The 25505-nt window shown below is 43.9% G+C and overlaps 1 protein-coding gene across 1 annotated transcript in view; it reads right to left on the reverse strand.

Moving 5' to 3' along the window:
* Positions 1-25505, reverse strand: part of Hgd (homogentisate 1,2-dioxygenase) — a 50521-nt gene that overhangs the window by 18154 nt on the left and 6862 nt on the right. The window contains exons 2-6 of the mRNA XM_028894993.2: positions 25020-25091; positions 23984-24072; positions 20200-20305; positions 4760-4819; positions 2830-2921 (exon numbers count right to left, since the gene is read on the reverse strand). Of these exons, the coding sequence (XP_028750826.1) occupies positions 2830-2921; positions 4760-4819; positions 20200-20305; positions 23984-24072; positions 25020-25091 (419 nt within the window). The remainder of the gene's footprint in view (positions 1-2829; positions 2922-4759; positions 4820-20199; positions 20306-23983; positions 24073-25019; positions 25092-25505) is intronic.

A 25505-nucleotide genomic window follows, 5' to 3' on the forward strand; every position in this document is an offset into this window, starting at 1 on the left:
ATTATATAAGGATATCCTTGAAGGTCACTGACCTCCATTTGTTAACAGTAGCATGCCAGCTAAGCCTTTTCATTTTCACAATCCTCTTCAAGCTGGTGTAGTACCTACTTTTCAGGAGTGGCTCTGTGCAACATTTATTGGCCTCCTGAAATTGATACCTTAAAATTTATGAGCCTGAATGTAGCCATTATGAGACCATTAGTTCTGCTCCTTGTGAGCTGCCTGTTTTTTCTTTATGGTTCTTAGTTGTTCTTTTGCAGAGCTGCCAGCTTAAGTCGTGCTGGGATCAAGAAAAATGGGCCTTGACGATTCGTGTTCCTGGAGTTGTATCCATGCCAGTGGATGCCCATACACTCCAGAAGAGAATTTGACATCGCTGCTGCTGTTGTTGCTGTTATAGCAGTGGCGGCCACCACTGCTACTGTTTCTGGGATTGCCATTTCATAATTGGTTACTACAGCTAGCACAGTGGAGACCCTGGCAACAAAAGTAGCTACCACAATTAGTTAATCTTTCATTCTATTGGGCATGGCAAATTTAATTCATTAGTTATATACATTTCTATTGGCTTTGAAAATTATAAATTTATAAACTCAAGTTCCATTTACTTTTGGGATACCATCTTACAAGGATTCCAATTTGCAGTAAGGCTTGTTAAGGAAGGGAATGGCTCAGTTGTCTTTAGCCTACTGGCTATGGGTAGGTTAGGACTTCTGTTGGTCTTTTCTGTGTTGAACACACAGATTGCAAGCCCAGCACCACTTTGAGATCTTTGGCAGCAGTTAACTCTGCAGCTCACACGACTGAGCCTGTATAATGAGTATTCAGAGACGGGTAATGCCTGGGGAGCACTCACCAACCTAAGAAAGAGCGCCTGTGTGGCTTGGACAGGTGTCTCCATGACAGGTAAGGTAACCTGTTGATGTCCCACATAACCTAAGTCAGAAGCTCACTTTTTAGTAAAAGGGGGACCTGTAGGGCCCTGGCCCCTGTTTTGGGTAACTGCTGCCTTACTTGCTGACCTTGACCTTGATATCCTTCCTATGCTAATTCCCTGCTGGGTTCCACTCTCCTGAATGCTTAAGGGAAGTTCCTTGTCTGTGTATCCCGCATAATGGACATTAACAGCTTAGATGCAAAATTGTAAAACATTGGTAGCAAACTTCTGCCCTCCAGGGTTCTCCCATTGTACTGTAAGCCTGTATTTAAGACCTCCTCCCTCCTTTAATAAACGGCATTCAGCATTAAAAAAAAATCTTGTGGAGAATAACAAAAAATAAAAATAAAAATAATAAAAATAATTATAAAAAAGTTGAATAGCTCACACAAATTCATGAAGTCAGCAAGATCAGACTTCAGCTTTAGACACAACAGTGTTGTTCTAGAGGTTGTGTGCAAAGTTGCCATGATAGTCTGCTTTCCACAGAAAAGGCAGGTTGTCATTTACTTTTTCAAATTGAAAAAAAAGCAGAATATAGGGACCAGCGAAATAGCCCAGCAGGTAAAGGCAACTGCCCCCAAGCCTGAGGATCTGAGTTTGATCCCTGGGACCCACATGATAGAAGGAGAGAAGGGACTCCCTCAAGTTGTCCCTGACTTCTCCACACATGTGCTATGACGTACACACCCCTTTAAAACAACAGAATGTAAACTTCTATATGCAGGAACATTCCCCTCACACAAAGCTGCCAGCTCTCAGCCAAAGCAGACACTTTGCCCTCATAACTGCTCATGCAGTATGACTTTGGACTTGAACCCTAAAGTGTTGTGGAATATTATTTCCACTATGCAGAGACGTGCTACATTTGTTTCTGCTGCATTTGTTTAACAATGTAAGGATGTGTGTTTAGCTATGTAAAGATGTGTTGCATTTGTTTCACCTTGCCTGCTGAAGGCACCTGATTGGTCTAATAATGACCTAAATGGCCAATAGCTAGGTGGAGAAAGGCTAGGTGGGGCTGCCAGGCAGAGAGGCTAAATAAGAGGAGAAGTCTAGAATGAAAGAAAAGAAGAAGAAAGTGGGGCTGGAGAGATGGCTCAGAGGTTAAGAGCACCGACTATTCTTCCAGAGGTTCTGAGTTCAATTCCCAGCACCACATGGTGGCTCACAACCAACAACCATCTGTAATGAGATCTGGTGCCCTCTTCTGTGTACATAATAAATAAACCTTGAAGAAGAAGAAGAAGAAGAAGAAGAAGAAGAAGAAGAAGAAGAAGAAGAAGAAGAAGAAGAAGAAGAAGAAGAAGAAGAAGAAGAAGAAAGCAAGGGAGAAAGAGAAGGTCACGCCCAGGGCAGAAAGCCAGGCAGCCGCCAGCCAGCCAGACATGAGAAGCCATGAAAGTAAGACGTACAGAAGGAAAAAAAGGTAAAAAGGCCCAAGTCAAAAGGTATAAAGAAAGACAGGTTAACTTAAAAGAGCTAGCCAAAAATGTGCCTAAGCTAGGCCAAACATTCATAATAACAGACATAATAATAAGTCTCTGTGTCACGATTTGGGAGCTGATTGGTGGCCCCAAAGAAGAAGTCTGGTACACTAGGGAGCCTTAGAAATTAGTTCCATTTGTCCCCAAGCTACTTACTTGAACTACTTCTTCATCCCAGGGTCCTAGCCTCTCCTTTCTGCCTACCCTGTTACATGACATTTTATGTCTATGTCTTCAGAATAGAAGTTCTCAATTGATATCATTATCAAGAAATCCATACCACCGTTTCCCTGAAACTAACAAAAGGACAGTGTTTGTGCCTGTGGGACTTTATTAGGGTCCCCACTCTCTGGCCGACAGGCCCTGGGGCATGGGTAGGTCATGCCCCAGCACCGAGCCTCTTACCTGTTCTCCATGGAGGAGTTACAGAGGAAGATGTGAACAGCAAGTCCGTTGTTAGACTTGATGTCTCCAGCTCCACATAAGGTGTGCAGCCCCTGAGAGAGCAGGAGACAGGGTGAGAAGCAGCAGTGTGTGGGAGACCCAGCCTGCCCCCGGCCCCTGAGAGTCAAGAAGCTGGCAAGGCTCTAGTCTTCTCTTTGAGAATGTCCCAGAAGTCTTTGGGAGCTAGGCTGCCTGAAATGTATTGACTTACACTTAGTGGACTGTGTCCCATCCTAGTCGACCTAGAACTTTTAATGGCCGTGTCAGATGAACTTACATAATTTCTTTAAATGGATTTGAGACTGATATTTTATTATGATCCCAATAAACCGGGAGGAAGGAGGCGATACCTGGTAGAAAGATGGGGGGAGGCACTGAAACTTCCCTTGACATTTAGTGCCCCCCAAGTCTACCCCACCCTGGGGCAACCCTCTCTTGGGAAGAAAGCCAGGCTACTCTCCCCAGAGCAGAGCAGAAGACCTTGTGACTGACTGCAAATCCTTGTGCTTCAGGACCAGCCGATCTGATGATCCCCAGTGCAAGAAGTGTGGGGGGCGGGGGAGGGGAACTTCTTATATCACTCTGCCCCAAACCTGCAGGTAGGGGATTTATTTTTCTATCATCACTTAACTGGGAAGTTTGAGGTCGACTAGAGCAAGTCCTCACAAGGTGTGGGGACACCTCTAAGGTCAAAAAGGCTTCCAGATGCTTTCAACAGTCTGGGCTAAAGCGGGGCACTTGGAGTCTTCCTAAGTAAGCCGAAGCCAAGCTGGCCTGCGGAACCCTCCTCGGTCCTCCTGGAGCCCTACGGCCTGAGAGCTCCGGTCCCTTCACCCACAGGCTTCTTGCTGTGGGAGCAGGTGTTCCAGTACCGCCAACATTACTAATCAAGAAGGGCTGCCAGCTGGCACTGTACTTAGCCGGGTACCACCTGAGTTGATGCCATCCTAGCCCAGGGATCCATTTCAGAGGTTTCAAGCTTTTGGATGGGAACATTTTCTTTTTTAAAATTTTTTTTTAACTAATCTGAATGAAATTTATCATTTCCTTCAAGTATTATGAATACAGACAGCAAACCACAAACAGCACCGGAAGTGCCTGTAACTTTTTTAACGACTGGGACATTTTTGTAGCATTCATCACAGGTATCTCAAAGTATCATTTGGGCTCATACTATAGTGAATGGATTTTCCCATAGGTCTTATGATCTAGTACATTAACTAGGAGACATGTTTATAACTATAAAACACATATAGTATTTTTAAAAAATATTTTACCATTGCATTTCAACATAGTTGTCTGTATAATTTGATGTGACTTATTTTTACCCTGTCAAAAACACAGGTTGTGCCAGGCATAGTGGCTCATAGCAGTAATCCAGCAACTGGGACGGAGGGAAGAGGACTGTCATGAGTTCAAGGCCAGCCTGAGCTACAGGGGGAAATCCTATCTCAACCAACCCAACCAACCAACCAACCAACCAACTAACCAAACAAACAAACAAAATCCCCAAGCCCCCAAATTAAAAACCAACAACAAAATAAATACATAAATAAAAGAAGGTGTCACCAGACCATCAAAGGCGCCATGGATCAAAAAGTTTAAGAGTGCCTGCTCTAACCCAAAGAAGAAGTGCTGGACGGAGGAAATTCGACTCTCCTTGGCCTTTCTGTGGTAAAAAACTCCTGGGTGCCCTTTGGTGTCAGAAGCCATATGGTGCCTGTAAGTAAGACATCCCTCAGCCAGCCCCACACTGCACACAGGTGGCTTTGTCTCTGCCGCCTCCGGTTCAGGCTGCTCTGCTTGGCATTCCGGACTGCAGATGGTTAGCTCTCTCTCTCACCGCAGGACAGAGGAGGGCAGTGGGAAGGCGCGGCGAATATTGACTTACGCTCACAAAGTCCACTTTCTTCTGAGATGCGTTTGGAATCTCAAATGGTTTCCATCTAAGCTGGAAAAAGAAATACCCACACAAGAAAATGACTTCACAGGGAGAGGCCACAGGCTTATTAAATAGATTCAGTACAGAGAGGAAAAGGGACAATGGCTCCCTCTGCGAGGTTCTGGCCATTTGTGATTTTGTTGTGTTAGAACTAATGATTATCCATCCTTTCTTTAAAGGGGTTCTCTCTCTCTCTCTCTCTCTCTCTCTCTCTCTCTCTCTCTCTCTCTCTCTCTCACACACACACACACACACACACACACACACACACACACACACGCGCGCGCCTATGTGTGTGCTCTGTAAGGGTGTATGTCTCTGTGTGTATGTGATATAGGAGTGTGTGTCTATGTATGTGCTGTATGGGTGTGTAGCTCTCTCTTGCTATGTGTGTATGCTCTGTAGGGTTGTATGTCTCGTGTGCATGTGCTGTTGGGGTGTGTGTTTCTGTGTGTCTGCCTCAGGGCTGTATATCTCTTTCTGTATGCTGTAGAGGTGTGTATATTTAATATGAATATAAAGCGCCTTTGTTCCTTAGTGCTTTCAATTATAAAAATAAAGAGAACCCATTGCCCCCTCTCTCAGAAGGTGTTTCTTTTAACATTTCGCTCAGGCACATCTGTGAGTTTTGACTGATGCTGCTTTCATGCTATTTATAATCAGCTCCCTTTCCTGGCATGCCAGCCTCTCTGTGTGGGCTCCTGACACTGCAGGAGAAGGTTCTACTTTTACTTCCAGCCCTTGGAGTTTTGAATTATTTCCTTAAGAGACAGAAAAATGCATCCAGCTGAGATTGGATTTGGTGACTGCAGCGCCCGGTTCAATTTCTTCCCCAAACCTTGGGTTTGTCCCCAGGCTGCCCCATCGTTCACTTTAAATCGCAATGATCTTTAATTCAATAATGAACTGATGTAAGGAAGTGGGGAGAGAAACAGCAGTGCAGTGCCTGCTCAGAGCATCAGTGCAGTGTTTATGAATCAATGTAGCACAGTGTCTGAGGCAGCCAGGCTGGGAGCTCATCTGCCCACCAGCCCCAGAGCACATCTTGCCAAGTGACCGGCATCCTGGGACCAGCTCCCTTGGCTGTTAGACCTGGTGGAGTTTGGATGGGCAAGGGCTTCATCAAGGTCCTGGACTCTGTTCATTCTGTGTTTTGAGAAGGCAGCCAGGCAGGAAAGTGAGCAGCAAATGGAAAGGGTGCGGCTGGGATTATCCTGCCTCTGATACATGCAGTCAGGCTGTACCCACCATTTCTTAAAAGCAAAGGGGGATGAGGACATTCTGAGACCACTTCAAAGGGATGCAAAGTGCGGGTTTGAAAAAGACTATTGAAACTGTGCTCGAATTAGAATTAGAATGCAGGAATACTTCAGGACTGATTCCATTCACGATGGTACTTCTGGGGACACAGGGGGAACCCAAACAGCAAGGATCTAGAAAGGGCTTTCAACCATTGGCATGTGAGACATTTTGTGCTGGGTAATTCTCTGTTGCAGAGCTGCCCTGCTCATAGAGAGATGCTCAGCACTGCTCCTGGCTCCTGCCCACAAGACACCAGTTGCATTACACCAAGTCATAGCGATCCAAAATATCCCCATTGTCAAAACATTCCTCCGAGTCAAATATCCTGAGGAGAACTACAGACCTAGAGGAAAATTCCCTTGACCTCAGGAAGGGCCATAGCTGAGCACTGTGCATGTAGGATGGTGTGTGTGTGTGTGCTGGGGACCAAACTCTGAACTCTGTAAATATGCAACAGATGCTCTCCTATGGGACAACACCCCCACCCAAGTACTGCTGCAGCTTTAAGGGGTGGCCATGGTCTACTACTAACCATTGCCTACTGCCTCTCTCTCTGGTAGCAGTGAAGGAAAATCACCTGAAAAAGAGTCATCACCATAGATTTCCCAGAGGAAGATATTTAAGTATCAGATCAATCGTTGCCCTGGCAACCATTCAGCGCTAACCAGAGATTCTCAACCCTGGATACCCATGAGAATCAACTGGACAGCCTTTGAAACCACAGCCAAATTAAATCAGAACCTCTGGAAGTGGACCTAGGCATCAGCATTTTATAAACGTTCCTCTATGTGCAGCCAACCAGCACTCAGAGATTCGATGACTACTGCATCATGCTAAAAAAAAATCTACCTAGTCAATGAGCGATAAGCCATCCAGCTAAACCAAATAAACCATGGCATCTCAAGCCAGATGTGGTGGTGGCAATGCCAGGCTTCCAGAGAGCAGCGATGTTTAAATAATACAAGCTTAAGAGTTAGCAAATCCGCCAGGCGGTGGTGGCGCACGCCTTTAATCCCAGCACTCGGGAGGCAGAGGCAGACGGATCTCTGTGAGTTTGAGGCCAGCCTGGGCTACCAAGTGAGTCCCAGGAAAGGCACAAAGCTACACAGAGAAACCCTGTCTCGAAAAACCAAAAAAAAAAAAAAAAAAAAAAAAAAGAGTTAGCAAATCCAAGGAAAAAAGAGAGATGGGCAAGGGATATGAAAGAGGGAGAGACATTTTATATATGTATATGTGTAATTATATATTATATAGAAATATCATGTATATATTAATATTTATATGTAATATGTAAATGTGTTTATAAACATGTACTATAAAATATATACATGTATATAATATTATATAGTATATACATTATATATACTATAGAGAGAGAGAAAGGGAGAGCATGGGGAGGGCAGGGAGACAGCCCAGTGGCAAGTGAATTGCTGCTGGCTACCGGGCTGTTGTACTAGGACACCTGTGTCATCTGCCTAAAGGTAGGATAGCTGTTGTGGGTAGAAATGAAGCCCCACCTCACAGGAAAGAGGCTCTTCTGTGAGTGGGAAAGACTGAGCCCGAGGCCTGATGGGTTGGCAAGGTCTGCTGCGGAGTTTTCCAGTTCTCCAGCCACAAGGAGAGAAAGGCTGAGGTGGTGGGTGAAAATGCAGCCACCTGCTGATGTAGGAAGCCTGCCGCAATAGGGCCCACATTCCAGAGGAAGGAAGCCCCAACAAGCCTGTCTTCACCAATGTAAAAATGACCGTCTTTAAACGACAGATGGTACAGGGAGAAAATGAATGCATCTGTTGGGTCTGATGGCAGTAGATGGGATAGAGCCTACCTATATGGTGAGGAATAATAATGATCCTGATGTGCTTCTCTGATAAGGCCTGGACCACAAGAGGAATTCAACTTTGGATCATCAGGAAAGAGATTTTGGTCAGGAGCTCTCATGTGATGTTTTGGTGAATGTGAAGAGGGGTGAACAGAAATTGTCCTTGGAGCGCAGAACAGAAGCTTCCCTGCTGAGGCCGGAAGCTCAGCCTAGTGCATTTGCTGCAGAGCAATCACTGTGGTAAGCCCAGGCCAGTAAGACCATGCATGGGGCAAACCAGAAGATTTGGTGTCTGCTATTTCCTCTGTGGGCAAATTATTTTACCTGTTTGGTTTGCTTTCCTTATAGGTAACAATGGGGTTATGGAAGGGACTATAATTCCACTAGCTCCTATAGAAGAGCATCTGGCAGTAAAAGGACACTTTGTGACTGATAAAACTCTTTGATATGGACTGACACCCATCTCCCCCTCCAACACCAGTTTATATATTGAAGCTCTAACCTCCATTGAGACTGCCTGGGAGGTAAGGCCTTTCAGTGGTAGATAAGGTCAAATTAAATAATACAATTTAGGAGTGATAGCCTAAGAAGAATTAGATCCAGGTACTTGGGAAACTGAGGCAGGAGAACTGAAAGTTTTACAGCCTGGGATATATACAAAGGTCTTGTCCAATAATAATAATAAAATAAAACCCAGAGTACTAGCCGGGCAGAGGTGGTGCATGCCTATAATCCCAGCACTCGGGAGACAGAGGCAGGTGGATCTCTGTGAGTTCAAGGCCACTGTGATCTACAGAGTGAGTTCTAGGACAGCCAGGGCTACACAAAGAAACTGTGTCTCAAAACAAAACAAAACAAAACAAAAAAACAACAAAAAAAAAACCCCAAAACCAACCAAACAAAACACCCCAAAAAAGTAAAAAAGCAAAAAAGAAAGCCGTTACCAGCCATTAACCCTTTGTAGACCTTGTTATTAGACTCCAGACCCTTAAGGGTTATTCGAGACAGTACTTTCCTAGATCTTGCTCTGTAGACCAGGCTCTCAACTCACAAAGATTGCCAGGCTACTCTTCCTGTTATTTAAGTGGGCAAGCCATGGCATAATAGAATGCTACAGTTTCATAACCATTTTTTTCATACTATATATAACCACTGAATAGCTCCTCCCATATGAAATTTAATTAAGTCTTTCAAAAACAATGGCATAGATTATAGTATCTAATATCTAGACTATAGTATGTATGAATATATACTTATTGAATTATTGAAGAGATTAATAAATATAAGCATGGAGAACATTGTTTATAAAAGTTCAAATATTACTTCCAATGTGTAAATCAGTTCCTCACACATGTATAAAGTTGTTCTGATTTTCTGTCCAGTAGGTCTGTCAACTACTGAAAGAGGGATGTTGAAGTCCTGACCATGACTTTTTCTTTCAGGGCTATCAAACTATATCACATAGTTTGCTTTTCATTTTTGCAAATTCTATTGGAGAATAAACTTCTATTCACTAAAACTGAGGTGCTAAAAGAGTTTGAAAAGCATTTCCAAGGGTGTTCGATGTTTGAATTAAAAATTCTTTAGCATTTCCAAAGGAGGGGGATGAGAGGATCCCTGTTAACATTTAATGAAGGAGATTCAAAATTCATACCTGGAGATGAAAAGGAAACAAGAGAGAAGAAGCCTCAATATGTCTGAAGTTGGAGGACTCAAGTTTGGCTGGATGACATGAAGATCCCTTCCAATACTGAGAGTCCTTGATTCACTGACTCCATCCAAAACTGCCACGGACTCAACCACCCTGGGTGACCTGGATTCTCTTCACATTGGTTGACTAGAGGCAGACACTTTATTCCAAGCTGGTGACATCATCCAAGAACTTGGAAGTAACTTGTGGATAAAATCTTAGCCGTAATGCTTAAGCCAGAGCCAGCAGCAGCTATGATTGGAGGAGGTTCAAGATAATCAGTAATGTTGACTTTTAGACCAAGGAGGGAAGAGGGGGTGGATGAAATAAAGAGTGACTCACACAAGTCTTCAGAAAATCTATCAGTCTCAGGAGAAGAGGAACTATAATTTATGGGGAGAGAGACCAGGCTTTGCTTGATCTGCTGGAGATCTTTGGCGTAATGGGCTGCTACAGAGTTTCCCAAAGTCTCTGGTAGCACTCCAGCTCTCCAGCCACAAGGAGAGAAAGGCTGAGGTGGTAGGTGACAGACAGGTAAAGAGGACCCAAGTCACAGTAATTTGTTTAGACTTCCTAAATTCTTTCATGGTACTTCAAAAAAAAAAAAAAAAAAAAAAGAAAAAAGAGTCATCATAGATTCCCAGTGTGACTTTGCTCCTGAATGCAAAGCTGAGGATTTTATATTCATTATCCAGTGTTATGGTTTAAATGTGCTAGTCAGCCCTCCATTATGATAATGAAATGCCAGAGTCAGTTAACTTATAAAGAGAAAAGGTTTATTCATAGTTTTGGAGATTCTAGTAGAAGAATGAGAAGTCCCAGGCTTTGGGCCTCTGGTGAGGGTGGAATGTTATGACAGAGGTAAATCGTTCACCTCCCGAGTCAGGTAGTGAAAGAGAGAAGAGAGTGCGTTTCTGTACTCCCCTTTGAGACTGTAACCACACTGACCTAAAGGCTTCATTGCCTAAAAGTCCTACCACTGCCCATCAGTGCCACTCTAAGAACATTACACGAGACCCCAACGTGTGAAGATTTCCCAAGTAGGAAAGTAAACAGATAGTGGAAATGGCTTTGGAAGAGATACATAAATAGAAGCATTCCTTCAGGAGCATGTCCTGGCACAAGGCCTATCTGACATCTGTATACATGAAATCATTTGGTTTGCAGGCAGCTCCAGTATCTTTCCAGGGAGTGAAATGTAAGGTGATAGAGATGAACTACACAAAAGAGCTAGCGAGCTGTCCAAAAAGACTGCCCAAGGCAGTATGCACTGCAGAGCCGGCCAGTGCCAGAAGATGCATTTAGAGAAATGCAATCCTGTCTATTTATAGGCTGGTGAGAGCCGAGCTACCGGAGAATACGTTCAACAAATATTTGCGATTTTTGGAAATAGGTATGTGCTAGGTGTTGCAGACCAGAGAGAGATAATGGAGACCTGAGCTCTCTCAGACACCCTAAGAAATGCTCCAGTTCAATGGAAGAAAGCAGTATTTATATTTAGGACCAGCTTTAAGTTATTCGTGGGATTTTGACAGATAGATGTTTATAAGGGAAGAGAAAAATTCCAGGAAGACAGAAAAGCATAAAGCATCAATGCAGAACCATTTAGCGCATTTTCCAGGAATGGGGATGGTCTAAGTGCAGCCGGCAACCGGGGGACATGGCAGGAAGTAGAGCAGTGGTTCTCAACCTGTGGGTCGAAACCCCTCTGACAAACATCTGTCTCCAAAAAATATTTACATTTGGATTCACAACAGCAGCAAAATGACAGTTATGAGGTAGCAACGAAAATAACTTTATGGTTGGGGGTCACCATAATAGGAGGAACTGTAGTCAAGGGTCACCGCATCAGGCAGGTTGAGAACCACTGAAATAGAGGTTTAAAAACTCATGGCAGTGCACGAGGCTCTTCCTCTCTGGTGTAGGAGCCTGCACTTGACAGCCTGGCAGTGGGACCAAAGGATGTTTGCAGGATTTGAAGACTTTTAGACAAGAATAAGCTGAGTCAGGCATAGGATGAGGAAGCCATATTGGATCAGTTATGAGGTTGTTATCATCATCCAGGTAAATGGGAATAAGTTCTGTGCTATCTAGAGTTAAGGAAAAGCAGGAGAAAAAATTAGAGATATCTCAGGAGTAAATGCTGCAAAATTTCTTAAAGTGTGGTTGACACTTTAATTTTTTGAAGTGAGCTGAAAAATTCCTCAGTTGCTCAAGGAATTCTTCTGATTGGTTCATCTCACCCAGGCATTTTCCATCAATAACTATCCCTTTGTACTTGCGGGAAAGAGAATCCAACGAAGGGGAATTTCGTCAGTTGATATTTAGAAGGAAAGGGTGAGGTAGAGTATTTTGGTCTGGACCCCTCCCCCCATTCATATATCCTTATACCCAGAATGTGATAGAAACGTTTGTTTGTTTGTTTGTTTTTGAGGCAGGGTCTCACAAGCTTGGCTTCCAACTCATGATCCTCTTGACTCTGTCTCCTGAACGCTGGGCTTGTAGGCATGTATCACCATGACCAGCTGGGGCACACTCTTGACCGCATACATAGGGGAGAGGTTGGTAACTAAACAGGGTTGGTAACTAAATAGGATGTGAGCCCTTGCAAGAACAGGCATGAAACAGAAAGGAGAGGTGAGAAGACAGAGGAGCAAGACAGCAGAAGAAAGCCACCTCAGTTCGGGAAGCAGAGCTTGGAGAAAGTGATGCTTCAAGTTCTGCTTTGGTTTTGTTGTGGCATCCTTGGCAAACAAGGAGAGGAAAGGGAAGCCGGACATAAATCCAAAGGAAGGATAGAGGAGGGTAAGAACAACCCAGAGAGAGGAGTGCCCCAGTTTCCGGAGGGAGATGGCCACAAGGGGGAGGTGATAGTCTAGTTCAGGACCTGGAGAGCCCTGATTTGATTTTGCGGATTTTGAGTCACTGCAATGCCCTGGTATCCAGGGAAGGGCTGAGGTTCAGAAAGAAAAAGAAGAAGAAGAAAAAAAAAAGGCAAGTCAGCATTCATGCTTTGGAGTGCTGGGAGACAAGGACTGAAATGGCCGCAGATGATTTATGACAGTGAAAATGGAAAGTATCAGAATGTGACAGTAGAATCCATTTACCAACATGGGTTATAATACAGCATTACAGATGGTCACCAAAGTGCTTGTCACCAAGCCTGAAGATCTGAGATAAATGCCTGGGGCCCCATGGCAGGAGATACTGAAACTCTGACTTCTCTACTACACCAGTGCTGCAGTGTGTGTGTGTGTGTGTGTGTGTGTGTGTGTGTGTGTGTGTGTGTACACATGCACTCATAGGCATTTGTGTATACAACACACACATACACTAAATAAATTTAATTAATTTTAAAAAAGTAATGCCAGGTAGTGGTGGCGCACCTTTAGTCCCAGCCCTTGGGAGGCAGAGACAGGAGGATCTCTGTGAGTTTGAGGCCATCCTTGTCTACAGAGCAATATCCAGGACTGCCAGGGCTACACAAAGAAGCCCTGTATTGGAAAAAAACAAAACAAAAAACAACAAAAAAATCAAACAACAAAAATCTACCAACAGGAGTATAAGACATGGGAAAAGGTACAAAATAAGCTGTTTTTTTTAAATATGAAACTATTACATCATGAGCTAATTATAGTAGACACATGCAAATAATGTTTTTTAATTATTCATATTCAGTTCTTTCCCTACTCCTTCCTACTCCATGGAGAGGAATTCTGACTCGCACATTCTCACTGGATATCCTTGAACTCCAGTCTCACTGTGGATATCAGTCTGTGTGTGTCTTAGGAAGAGAGGGTGGGGAAGATCCATGACTGACGCCATTTTCTAGAGGCAGAAGGTAGAGTGTAGAAAAGTCAAACTAAACCAGTGGGGATAAGGCAAAGGCTTGGGGCAGGCAAGAGAAAGAGAGAGAAGATCCCAGCTCAGAAAAGGCTTGGAGTCTGGGTAAAAAGAGGAAGAGGATTTTGCAAAGTGATGCTTCAGGACATGTATTAGACATTTGTTAATGTTTTAAGGAGAATCAAGTAAGGATTGATATTGTTTTCAATTATTTTTGGTACTTGCTTGCCTGGAACTCTAAGAATACTTCTTCATGCCTATGTACAAGGAATAAAATGAAAAGGGATAAGCCAGAACATTAGATGCAGTTAATTCTGCATTGGTGGAATTCCTAGGCATTGCTACTCTTATGCAAGTTTTGAATAAAAGTGTGTTATTCATGGGGATGTAGTCCCCTATTAGTCTAGTACCTACTCAGGAAACTGAGACACAGGATTTTCCAAGTGCAGGGGTTCAAGGCCAGACTGGGCAAACATAACAGATCTTCATCTCAGGGACAAAAGGGTCGGGGGGGAGGGATGTTTCTTTTTTTTTTTTTTTTTTACCCTTCCTTCTTTTCTTTTCTTTTCTTTTCTTCTTCTTCTTCTTTTCTTCTTCCTCCTCTTCTTCTTCCTCCTCTTCTTCTTTCAGTTAGGATCTTGTTATTTACCCAACTATATCTCAACTTCCTGAGCACAAAGGTTAACTTCTAAGAATAGGCAGGATGGACGACTTATATAGGATGGAGGAGTTAATGGGGTAATTGGATGTGAAGGGTTAAATTATTTTCTTAAAATGTCTGTCAGGACTGGGAGTAGAGTGCATATTTAGCAGGAGACCCAGGTTCACTCTGCCAAGGAGGGAGAGTAGAGGAGGAGGAGGAGGAGGGGAGGAGGAGGAGAAGGTGTGGTGGGGGATGGGAGGCAGCAGCAGTTGAGAGAGACTTGGATAAGGAAGGCAGGAAGGCCTAAGGTATTTTGGAGGAAAGAGTCTGTCAGTATGGCAAGATCTGGGGAGTTGGATAAGTTCACTAGAAAATATTCTGGAAGGATGGATTGTTTGGCAGCATTTTTGATAAGTTGCGTGTTCTGGAACAGAAGGAATTCTATGATATGACCTTTAATTAATTCTGAAATAATTCCCACATGGTTCAAATCATACTAGTTGAAACCCAAGTGGTAATTTCCATAGTCTAGGCTTTAACTGTGTCAAGGGTTGGATTGTCCAACCATCAAACATTAGGGATTATAATAAAAACAAGCTCTAGAAGACCGGCTTCTAGAAAAGATTGCTGACTCAGAGTGTGAGTTGGAATCTGTAAACTTGAATTGGATTTAGATTTGCTCATTCAATTCTGAGCTTCCACAAGTTAGGGGAAGAGATCTGATAAAGAGAATTAGGCATGCTTCTTAGATGAGATATTAACAGACTGAACTAGCCTCCAGAAGCTGGATTTAAAAACACTCGAGAGAGCTTCCATTAATTCTCAGATGTGGATCCAATATAAACTAAAGAAGACGACGGCTGTGGTGGGACTGTCCCCAGGCTTCTGGGAGGGCATCAAGGATGATTGTCACAACAGCCTATTGGTGGGTGGTGATCTTTATAGGACTGAGGTTAGATTAGAGGAAGTATTAAGCAAGCCTCGAATCTTCAAAGTCTCAGCGACCTTTAATGTGGGTACTTGGTGAAGCTACTGAGTATTAGAATCAGACTTTGACAGGTAAAGACACACCTACCATACAGGCTTCTGCCAGGAAGGCCTGTCAGATTGGAGCCTAAATATAATTTCCTCAGACTTCCGTCATGAGAGCCTGGAGTCCATATTTGGAAAAGGTTATGAAGGGGGAAGTGATGAACGCAGAATGCTGTGGTTAATTAATGAAGCATGAAATTGGAAAGAGATATTAACTTGTCAAGGAGTAAATGAAGACAAAAGGATAGATGTGTACAAGAATAGCCAGAGTGTCTACCAGGCAAGGGGAGCCGATGGCAGGTGACACAGATCACAGGTCAAGAAGATCGTTGGCTGCTATTTCTACGACACTGGTGGCACGAAGGTACTGAGGACTTTTGAGGCACGTCTCTCCCAGTATGTGAACAGAGGAGACACTAGGGGGAAGGATGTTTGGTCATTGCCATATACAAAGTGTTCAAGGAATTCGAAACAAGGGTAAGGTAACAAGTCCAAGCAGAAAAAGGCACAATGTCAAGCCATGTGTGGTGCTACACACCTTTAACCCCAGCACTCGGGGGGCAGAGGCAGGCAGAACTCTGAGTAAGAGGCCACCCTGGTCTGCACAGTGAGTTCCAAGGCAACCAGGACTACACAGAGAAACCCTGTCTCGAAAACCAAACCAAAACAAAAAAGAAAAAAAGGAAAACACAATGCGGTGTTGGAATGGAAAACCCAGGAAAGGGGTTCGTCAGTGAATCAGGGGTCGACTAGAAAGCGGTTGTCAGTTCCAACACTGCTGGTTTGGTTTCTTGTCATTGACTCAGGCTTTGAAACACAGTGTCAGGAACTTCTCTGCAAAATGTATGTTGACTAGTTGTGACATCATGATTTAGCATACACAACTGAAATTCGTGTGACTCTTGCCTAGGGCGAGAGGGTTCCACTTTCTACATTATTAATTCCTACATCATTTGAGGTTTTAGAAATTAGATACTTTTACAAGAAGGCAAGGCTGGATGTGGTGGCACCTGCCTATACTCTTAGCATTAGAGAGGCAGGGGCAGGGGGATCATGAGTTTGAAGCCATCCTGAGAAAACACACACACAACACACACACACACACACACAGTAGGGAGGTGAAGAGAGAAAAAGAGGTTCAAACTAGGAGAACTGTATTTGACCTAAGGTTAACTTTATAATTCTGATGTGTCCCAAATTTAATGACAGTGGCCAAAGTGATAAGAAATAGAAATTAATCAGAATTTAATTCAAAACCAACAAAATATCAGTTTATATTGAAACCCTGACTTAAATCTAGTTGCAGTGATGACCAGGACCACAGAATCCTATTTTACATATTAATTGTTGTAACCTCAACTAATCCAGACGTGACCACAACTCTCCTCAAGTCTTGTGTCTGCAGACTTTCTCCTTCGGTGTCAGATTTGGCCGCTCCCCTCCATAGCCAGTGTGGTGCACTTCTTCCCTATGTTTATCAAGGGACACCCTTAGCTCTGGTCTGACAGACATCTGCTAACTACTACCCAGGTTGTAGGTGACTATGGGAACTTGTCCCAGAACCTTGTCTCTCATTTTATGGCTAGCACCTGCTATGAATCAGTCAACAGTTTATTGCAGAGATCTGCTGATCTCTACACTTTGTGATTTTTACAGATGCTATGAATTGGAACCTGTACCTCCAAATGACCTTGAGAAGAGATGTAATCACAAAACAAAGGGCAGCACGGTAGTCATGGAAACAGCAGGTAATAACAGCCTATTCCCAAGGACCTTACACCTCATACGCGCAGAAGGTTTTGTTATATATTTTCCTTAAAGGTTAGATTTAAAACCTACCCTGCCCCTAATAAAATCACTTGAAAGAAGTAATGGCTTCACTGTCGCTCACACAACCACGGACAAGACTGAAGTTTGGATGCTGAGGCAGCTGCTGGGAAGGATGTGCACAGGCAAGGACGCTGGATCCTCTGGCCCTCCCCACTTAACATGAGTAACGCGACTGTGATCTCCATTCCTCCAGTCTGCCTCGGAAACTTGCCCTGTAAGCATTCATTTAATCTAGCTCAGTTGTCCTCGATTTAGTTTACCCAGGAATTTCCTTCTGTGGGTAGCCTGTACAGGATCATATAGCCTATACTTGAGGGTCGATGAAGAGATTTTCAGAGATAATGTTGTTTGTACCTAATTTCTTCATGTTTGGTCATTTCACAGCCTCTTTGTTCTTTTGTGTGACAGGAGATTTGGCTCTATTAGGGAGAACTATAATTGAGGATTTCCTGCGCCACCTGAATAAAGAGCTGGAAAACTCTCTGTGGTCCAAATGCCCTCTCAATCCTCCCACACTGGCATATAATAAGCATCACATTGGCATTTATAAAACCCATAGGTGCCACGCTTCCTATTTTTCTGGTGAAAATAGAGTCCTGTTGCTAAGCAGACGGGCAACTTTGGGAGAGAACTCAGAAATTCTGAAATTTAACTCTAGAGGCTCAGGAAGAGAAACCCCCAAAGTGACACTTGGGCATGATGAGACGAAGAAGCTGTCTGGGAGGCAAGGTCAGACTCAGGTCTGTAGCTTCCTCTCCTGGGGAGGGCCTGGAATGTCCTTATCTGACTGGGAAACCATCTTCCACAAGCAATGAAATTGTCATGAACTCCCTGCCTAGCAGTCTCACCAAAGGAAAGGTTAACTGTGGAGAAAGAGAAGAAACTAAAAGTCACTGGCGAGACACAACCCAGACAGTAGTCATCTATTGTTCTGATTTAGCACCCCGAGGTTACCTGGGAGGGTTTCTCTACATGATAGAATCTCTGTCCACAGTGAAGCTCCCTGGCTCATACTGCTGGCAGCTCGTGATGACAGTTTCTAAGCATCGGAAGCTGTTGGTTGTTAGGTAACCATTCTGCCCTGACTCCCTCCTCCACGCAAAACGCTGATATACTTGCTTCTCTTTCTCCTGACTTCTGTCTGGTGCCAGGTCGTGCCTGCACTTTGTCCACGTCACACATTTAGAGGTCGAACGGGAACTCAGAGAATGAGCACAGATTTTTATGGCCCTTTGTGAGATACGTGGAAGGTGGTAAAGTGAGGATGCTCTGCCATGCTAATTCCTAGATGTTTAGACAGGGGTGAAAGCCTGAAGCCTTACTTAGGTGGGGGCTGCATCTGTGGAGTTTGGGTTAGAGCTGAGTGAGGCAGGGGCTGGCTTTTCCGCACTAGGCTGAAAGGAGACACACAGGAGGGGACCAGGGACAGCATCAGCTAGACCACTGAACTTCCCCCAAAGCCAGGCTTACGGCTCAGGTCCTCAGTTCTAGCTACTCAGCAGGCTGATGCAGGAAGATTCCAAGTTCAAGATATGCCCAGGCCACAGAGTGAGTTCAAAGCCACCCTAGGCAACTTAGTGAGACTGTTACAAATAAGAAGTAAAAAGAGAGGAGACAGCTTAGTTAGTGTTGGAGTGCTTGCCTAGCACACGTAAACTCCTCGGTTCAATCCTCAGTAGCAGAAAAGAGAAAGTCACACAAGGTTAAAGGTCAATTATTTAGGGACTGGAGAGATGGCTCAGTGGTTAAGAGCACTGACTGCTCTTCCAGAGGTCATGAGTTCAATTCCCAGCACCCACATGGCAGCTAACAACTGTCTGTAACTACAAGATCTGACACCCTCACACAGACATGCATACAGGCAGAATAACAATGCACATAAAAAATAAAAATAAAACAAATTATTTTTAAAAAAGGTCAATTATTTAGAAAAAATATCCCTGTTGAAAAAATGGCTGAAGTCGACAATATTTTAAAATACATGTTGGACCACTCCAAATGCTTCCATTTCTGTCCTTACTGGAGAAAGTATTTAGCCTTCACACTGCTCAGTCCTCTGAGTTCCTGTAATCATGGGAACAAAAACAGCAAGGCAGGAAACAAAATGGCTAAAATTTTCTGGCTTTCGCCTTACCAAACAAACCCTAAGCATTTAGGGGAAGTACATTTGCGGATATTTTCAGGAATCGATGAAATATCATGAGTCAAGAAGAGAAACAAGAGGTTTCCTTGGACTTGGGAGAGAAATGAGATAGAAGTGCAGACAGAGTCCTCAGAATGAAAAAAAAAAGAAAAAAGAAATCTAACTAAGAGCTAAATTGACCTGAATATAAATCCCGAGGCTTACAGGGACTGCCACAGCCTGTAAGTGACTGCATCAGGACAGCCGTATCCCAATCATGGTTCTTGCCTATTACCTGTCAGGCACCATGCAAACACGTTCACACCTACTGTCTCGTGTGTAATCTTCACCACAGCACCTCAAGGCCAGTGCTGTCAGCACATTTTGTGAGGCATCACGGCTCAAGGGCAGTTGGTAAGTATCCTGCCCAGGGATGGATACAAACCCAGGGCTGTTTTTCTCTGCAGGATATCACACCGGGGAGCAGAGACATGTACCTAAACCCAGAGACAAAGGAGTTGTCTCAGACTTCCTTGGCTTTAAAGAGTTCTGTCTGGTATAGCATTGGGTCATTGCTGCGGGCTGAGGATATGAATAGTGCTGGTCATGAGGGGAAACTTCCTGGACCAAAAAATAAAAACAAAAGGATGTACCTGAGGCGGAAGAGAAAGTGATAACAGTCTGTCACCACAAGACTTAGAGAATCCTTCTCAGCAGTTTTCTCATCCCTATACCAGACTTCAGAAGTCTCTCTGTAAGGATGTCAGTACTGAAGGTGTTTCCTATATTCCGTGATAAGTGGAGGTCAACAATAAAGACCTAGGTGTGCAGATAGTTTGACCATACCTAAGTCTGAACCATGCCCCTGCCTATCTACATGGCATTAAACCAAGAAGACATGCTTACTTCCCCTGTTCCCCCCCACACACACACACGCACAATCAATCAATCCGTTTCAAGATCCCCACTCAAATATGAGTCACAAACAGACATGCTAGCACTTACTTTAAAAAGCAGTCTAAGTTTTCAATGACTTCAGCCCAGATTTGGGCATTTCTGTTCAAGGCTTTAAATAAATGGGATGTTTCAGTTCATGGGGTCAGGTTACCTGGTTAGGATCAGGACCAACTTCATCCCAGTTGTGAGTGATGTGGCCTTGGTCAATGGACTCAAAGGGCTTGTGAGAAACTGAAGGGAGAATCCTATACAGCCAGCTAAGGGAAAGAAGAAAAACAGAAAGACACAGTTTTTGGTAATGTTCTGAGGGGACACAGATTGGCTCTGGAGGTGCCGTCAAGAAGACACTCAACCAGCAACCATCTGTGGGTTTTGATGTGAGAAGCAGCGACTCATCATTTTTCAATAGCCATCTCCTGCCCATTACTCTGGCCTTTCACTCCTTCCAATGACACGCATCCTCGTCAGGTTGAGGCTCTGGCTCCTACCTATTCACATACTGCCAAAAAATGAAGCATTGCCTTTCCCAACGACTGTAAGGGAAAAGGAAGCACTATGGGGAATATGCACACGGAAATCCACAGAAAAGCAACATAAGATGTTAATTCTTGCCTTTCAAGTCAGGACAAGGATTCTCGATAGCCTGATATAGGGACTACCTTCATTATTTCTTAAAATAGAAACCAGCTTAGTCCTTTAAAATTACAAAATGATTTATGACAATGGTGAAATAATTCCATAAATTCAAAAATTCCTGGGGGTGATCAGCGTTTCTCCAACGTTTTCATGGCTATTCCTTAGATATGCAGAGCTTAACACTTGTCTCATTTATTTCCTTGGATATCTCCAATGCATATGTAAGCAAAATTGGCAAATTGTAGGACTACTGTCTTCACACACTAATGATACAGGCGAGAACTCATTCCCACATCATCCCCAATCTGGGATAGTATTATAATTGCACTTCTTAGGCATATATTTATTTTTAATTTTCTGTGTGTGTGAATGTGGTGTATGTATAAGATATGTGGTCATATGTGTGTGTGTGTGTATGGGTACACATACCTGTGTACATTCAGAGGCCAGAGTAAGACATCGGTGTCCTGTTCTATAAGTCCCCTTCTATTTCCTTGAGACAGGGTCTCTCATTAAACCTAGAATTAGGCTGGCCCCTAGCAAGTTCTGACAACCCTCCTGTCTCTGTGCTTTCTAGCTTTGGGGCTATAGGTGAGGGCAGACATACTGGCTTCTTTATGTGGGTGCTGGGGATTTGAACTTGGGTCAAATGCTTTTACCCACTAAGCTATCTCTCAAGCTCCAATGACTATACTCTTAAAAGTGAAATATAGTGTCTTATTTTTAATGTGTCCTTTATTTTGAATAAGGTTGAATAAGTTTTGCTTATTTATCAGTCCTTCGTCCCTTTTCTAGGAATTGCTTGTAGAGTCCCATATTGGTTTCAATTGGGTTGTATTTGGTCTTTCTGGCATTATTAGTTGAGAGAAGCTTTAGAATTTTCACTTCTCTACTATGTAGTTATAAAAAGCGTGCTCCCAGGCTTTAATGAGCTGTATTTATGGTTTTGTTTGGCTTTCCTTTTCTTTACCAAGTTTTGCTGTCCATTGTGTACGTCAAGGCCTGAGCCCCACTCTTCTCCAGGATCAGATCTGACTCAAGGAAGGGAAAAAGAGTCTGCTGAGGGAATCTTGAAGATGAGAGGGACACTGCCTCACAGGTCTTCTCAGGGGGTAACTAAGGAGGGAGAAGGACCCTTCTCTGACAGTGGAAGACCGGCTGTGCCCACCAGGCCCCAGGACAGTCCAAACTCAAGAGTGGAGTTTGCCTGTCTAGTCACTGAGCATCCGGGGATAAGTGGGCTAAATTTGTTCTACTCCCATCTGATTTCCCCAGCTCTCGATGCAATGACTTCAGTCAGACCTTGGACTCACTAAACCTTACCAACTCCCAGGAGTCTGTAGGGCTGAGCACATATGTATGTCTTAGCCCTGATGGTATGATTCAACAACTTTCTGGATCTTATCCTCTTCATCTTTAGTTCCTAAGGTTATGGTAAGCACTACAAGGTCATCTAGGCACTCACTGGATGATTATTGAATTGCTCTCTCTTGATCATCTGAGTTTTTACCACAATTTAAACTTTACACATTTGCTTTCCAGAGAGATAGATGGACTCTCTAATAGTTTTGGTGCTCCTAATGCTTTGGTGTTTAAGTGAGTAGTAACTAGCTGAAAATACCAAGCTGACCCATCTATAGACAGGGAGAACATACTTTCCTGCTGGAGGTTTGAGCATTTTCATACATTACTTGTGCATACCTTTGGAGAGTTCTAAGCAGATGGGTGAGCCATGCCTAGTGTCCCTTATTTTTCAGCTGAGTTTAGAAAACTCCCCAGGCTACACTACATTGCCCTGGACAGAGATTTAATTCTGATGCATGGAATGTTGCCAGCTTCTTAATGAAATGCCAAGAGCTCCTTTTCAGCCTCCTGGAACAGAGCTCAGCTCCTGCCGGCTGAAGATATTGCTGAATAATGGGGACAGGCAGCAGATTCTGGAGACCGGGTGGCCCGAGTGTAGATAGACCATGAAGTCAAGCACACAGTTGTGGAGGCCAGATAGTCATAAATAACAACAGATATGGTTTGTGGGTTACCTTATCTTGTCTAGAGGAAGAGATAGCCGAATAACAATAGGAACAACTCTGATTACTTGTTTGCTTTTGTTTTGAGTTTTCCACTACTGGAAACCATGTCTTTCTGTTTTTCTTCTTTCCCTTAGCTGGCTCTGCTAGGTTGGTTTGGTTTTTTGAGGCATGATATGTAGTCCAGTTTGGCCTCAAATTCCTGATTCTCCCACTTCAGCCTTCCAAGTCCTGAAATTACAGGCACTCACTGCAATGCCCAGCTTAATCCTTGATTTTTGACAAATATAAGAGATTCTATCCCTTTGCCTACATTTATCTCTCAGGATCCAATGTAAAAATGTAGAGGATCTGAGTGGGTCAACACCATTCAACAGTAGAAGTAGGAGCAAGGACTTAACCACAGGGTGCCTGCCTGCCTGCCTGCAGAGAGGACATGATTCATCATGAAGGGAGGTGATATTTACTGTGCATGTGGCTCTTTGTGCTGTTGCGCTCACTGGCCCATCTGCTTCTCAGGAGGACTCAGTGGAGACAAACCCACCTCCTCCTTCTATCTAGGCAGTCTAAGACCACTCCAACTCTCCTTCAAATCTCCAAAGTCAGCAACATCATTCTTTACACATACCTGACCTGAACTCCCTACAGTTAGATACTATGAATCCAAACCACAACACACAGCTGCCTCCTGGGTCTTCAGGTCTGCATCCAACCTGCTCCGTAGACGTTGATTAGAGGGCAGGTTCACTGAGGTGATGTGTAGGATTAGAGTGAGCATAGAACATGCCATACTGTGCTAATGAATGTGCTAGTTTCTGGGAAAGGCAAATTCCGAAGAGGAAAAACCCTATTAATTCAAACCACATGGGGCCATAAGACATGACCTTTCAAGCACTCCAGCTTGGATTATCGGTTTTCGAGCAAAGAACATAATGCTTCTAATCAGCCGAAAAAGATGTCTGAATCTTCTCTGACTGCAGTTTGAAACTATATAATCCTTAGAGGAAAGTCAGAGTGTGAGAAACATTTCCTGTGGAGTTCTAGTGAGACTTTGTAATGGACTGGACTTGGGTGCTTTTTTTTTTTTTTTTTTTTTTTTTTTTGCCTCTGTACAGCTGTTTCCTAGCTTTCTTCTGCCAATCACTCGCTGGAAACAAGCCTGGATGTCCCGATGTGACCCCAGAACGCAGCACACAAGGAGGACCCTGGGGGAGACTGTGGCTGGGATATAGGTCCTCCAGACTGTAAGTCAGATTTGATCTCGGCATGTACCTTCTCTTATTGGTGCTCCGTGAACAAGTGAAGGCTGATCCCGAGAGCTGCTCCGCGTAGAGGTTGTAGGGGCAGACCTGAGGATTATTCTAAAACAAAGGAGGCATCACTCAGCATCACTCCACTACCTGAAGCATCCTACTTTCCCACCGACCAGCACAGTGGGGAGAGATCCTAGCCTGAAGGGGAAGGCTCTGGGCCACTGCACATTACTACTGTCACCCACCCATGGACACTTGGAACACCTTGGTGACTTCCTCCAATTAGAAGAGTGATACAGGCTTACTGTGGAAAATTCATAACGTATATGATGACCCATTACCTCACCAACCAAAGCCGCCCAATATTAATATTCATATATTTCTGTTCCTTGCCTCCAAGTGAGGATCCTATGTGACATATAAGCCTATAATAATCAGGAGTTTTTCTTTTGAAACGTACACACCATGTCACAAGCTTTTCTTTTATTTTGTTTTGAGACAAGTCTTGATATGTAGCCCAGCCTGCTTGCAAACTCAAGATCCCTTGCTTTTGCCTCTTGAGTGCTGGGATTACGGGGCTATGCCACTATGCCCAGTCTATAAGTACTTTACATACCATGAAATTGCCACCAAAATGTTTTGAAAATAAACCTGTTTCCAGTAGCTTTGCTATTATAACCAGCATTGGTGAGGACATCGTCGCGCATATATATTCTCAAGTAACTTACTTTCTCATCATGGTCATATCTGATGCACTTCAAAGGGGGCTCCCAGGAAGTTCCTCCACCCTTGGACTTTGGGGCATATCGTGGAAGTTCTGTAGTTAATTTCATTAATTTGGGTTGGTTCCTTTGCTGTAGCTAATCACCAATTTAAATCCAGTTTTAATATCCTTGTTACTATTATGCTGCAATGCCATTGTCCTCGTGATCTTGGAAACCAGACAGTTTGTCTGCCAGACTAGAAGAGCTGCGCTGGGTGGAGCTGTCGGGCCAACAGGCTTGTCTTCTAGGTCTACAGTTCGGAGCTCTCCAAGCATTCCCTTCCACGCTTACCTGTCCTTCGGGCAGGGAACCCGGGCAGCGAGGGTCCTCTGAAGCACACTCGTTCCCAAATCCAGAAATGTACTGCAAGTGACAAAGACACAAATTTCATTGTTACTGGGATGGATGTGCTTTTATATGGGTGCGGGTGAATATCTGTGTGGATGTGGAAGACCACAGTTGATTTGAGTGTCTTCCTCAATTGCTCTCTACCTCATTGACGGAGGTACAGTCTCTCTCTGAACTGGAGGCTCACTGCTAGCCTGGCTAGCCGGTTTGCTGCAGGACCTGCTGGCCCCAACTCTCCTAAGCTGGTGCATTCTGAGGATCCGTACTCTGGTCCTCACACTTGAGCCGTAAGTGATCTACCTGCTGAGCCATATTCCCAGGCCCTAATAGGATTTAAAGAGCATTTTACAACATTGCCATTCTACAAAGGCAAGGATAACTACAAGGCCATGCGTTGTAATATCTGCTCTGTCTTGGCTGCTGAGCCAT

This window comes from Peromyscus leucopus, chromosome 12, assembly GCF_004664715.2.
Source record: "Peromyscus leucopus breed LL Stock chromosome 12, UCI_PerLeu_2.1, whole genome shotgun sequence".
NCBI lineage: Eukaryota > Metazoa > Chordata > Mammalia > Rodentia > Cricetidae > Peromyscus > Peromyscus leucopus.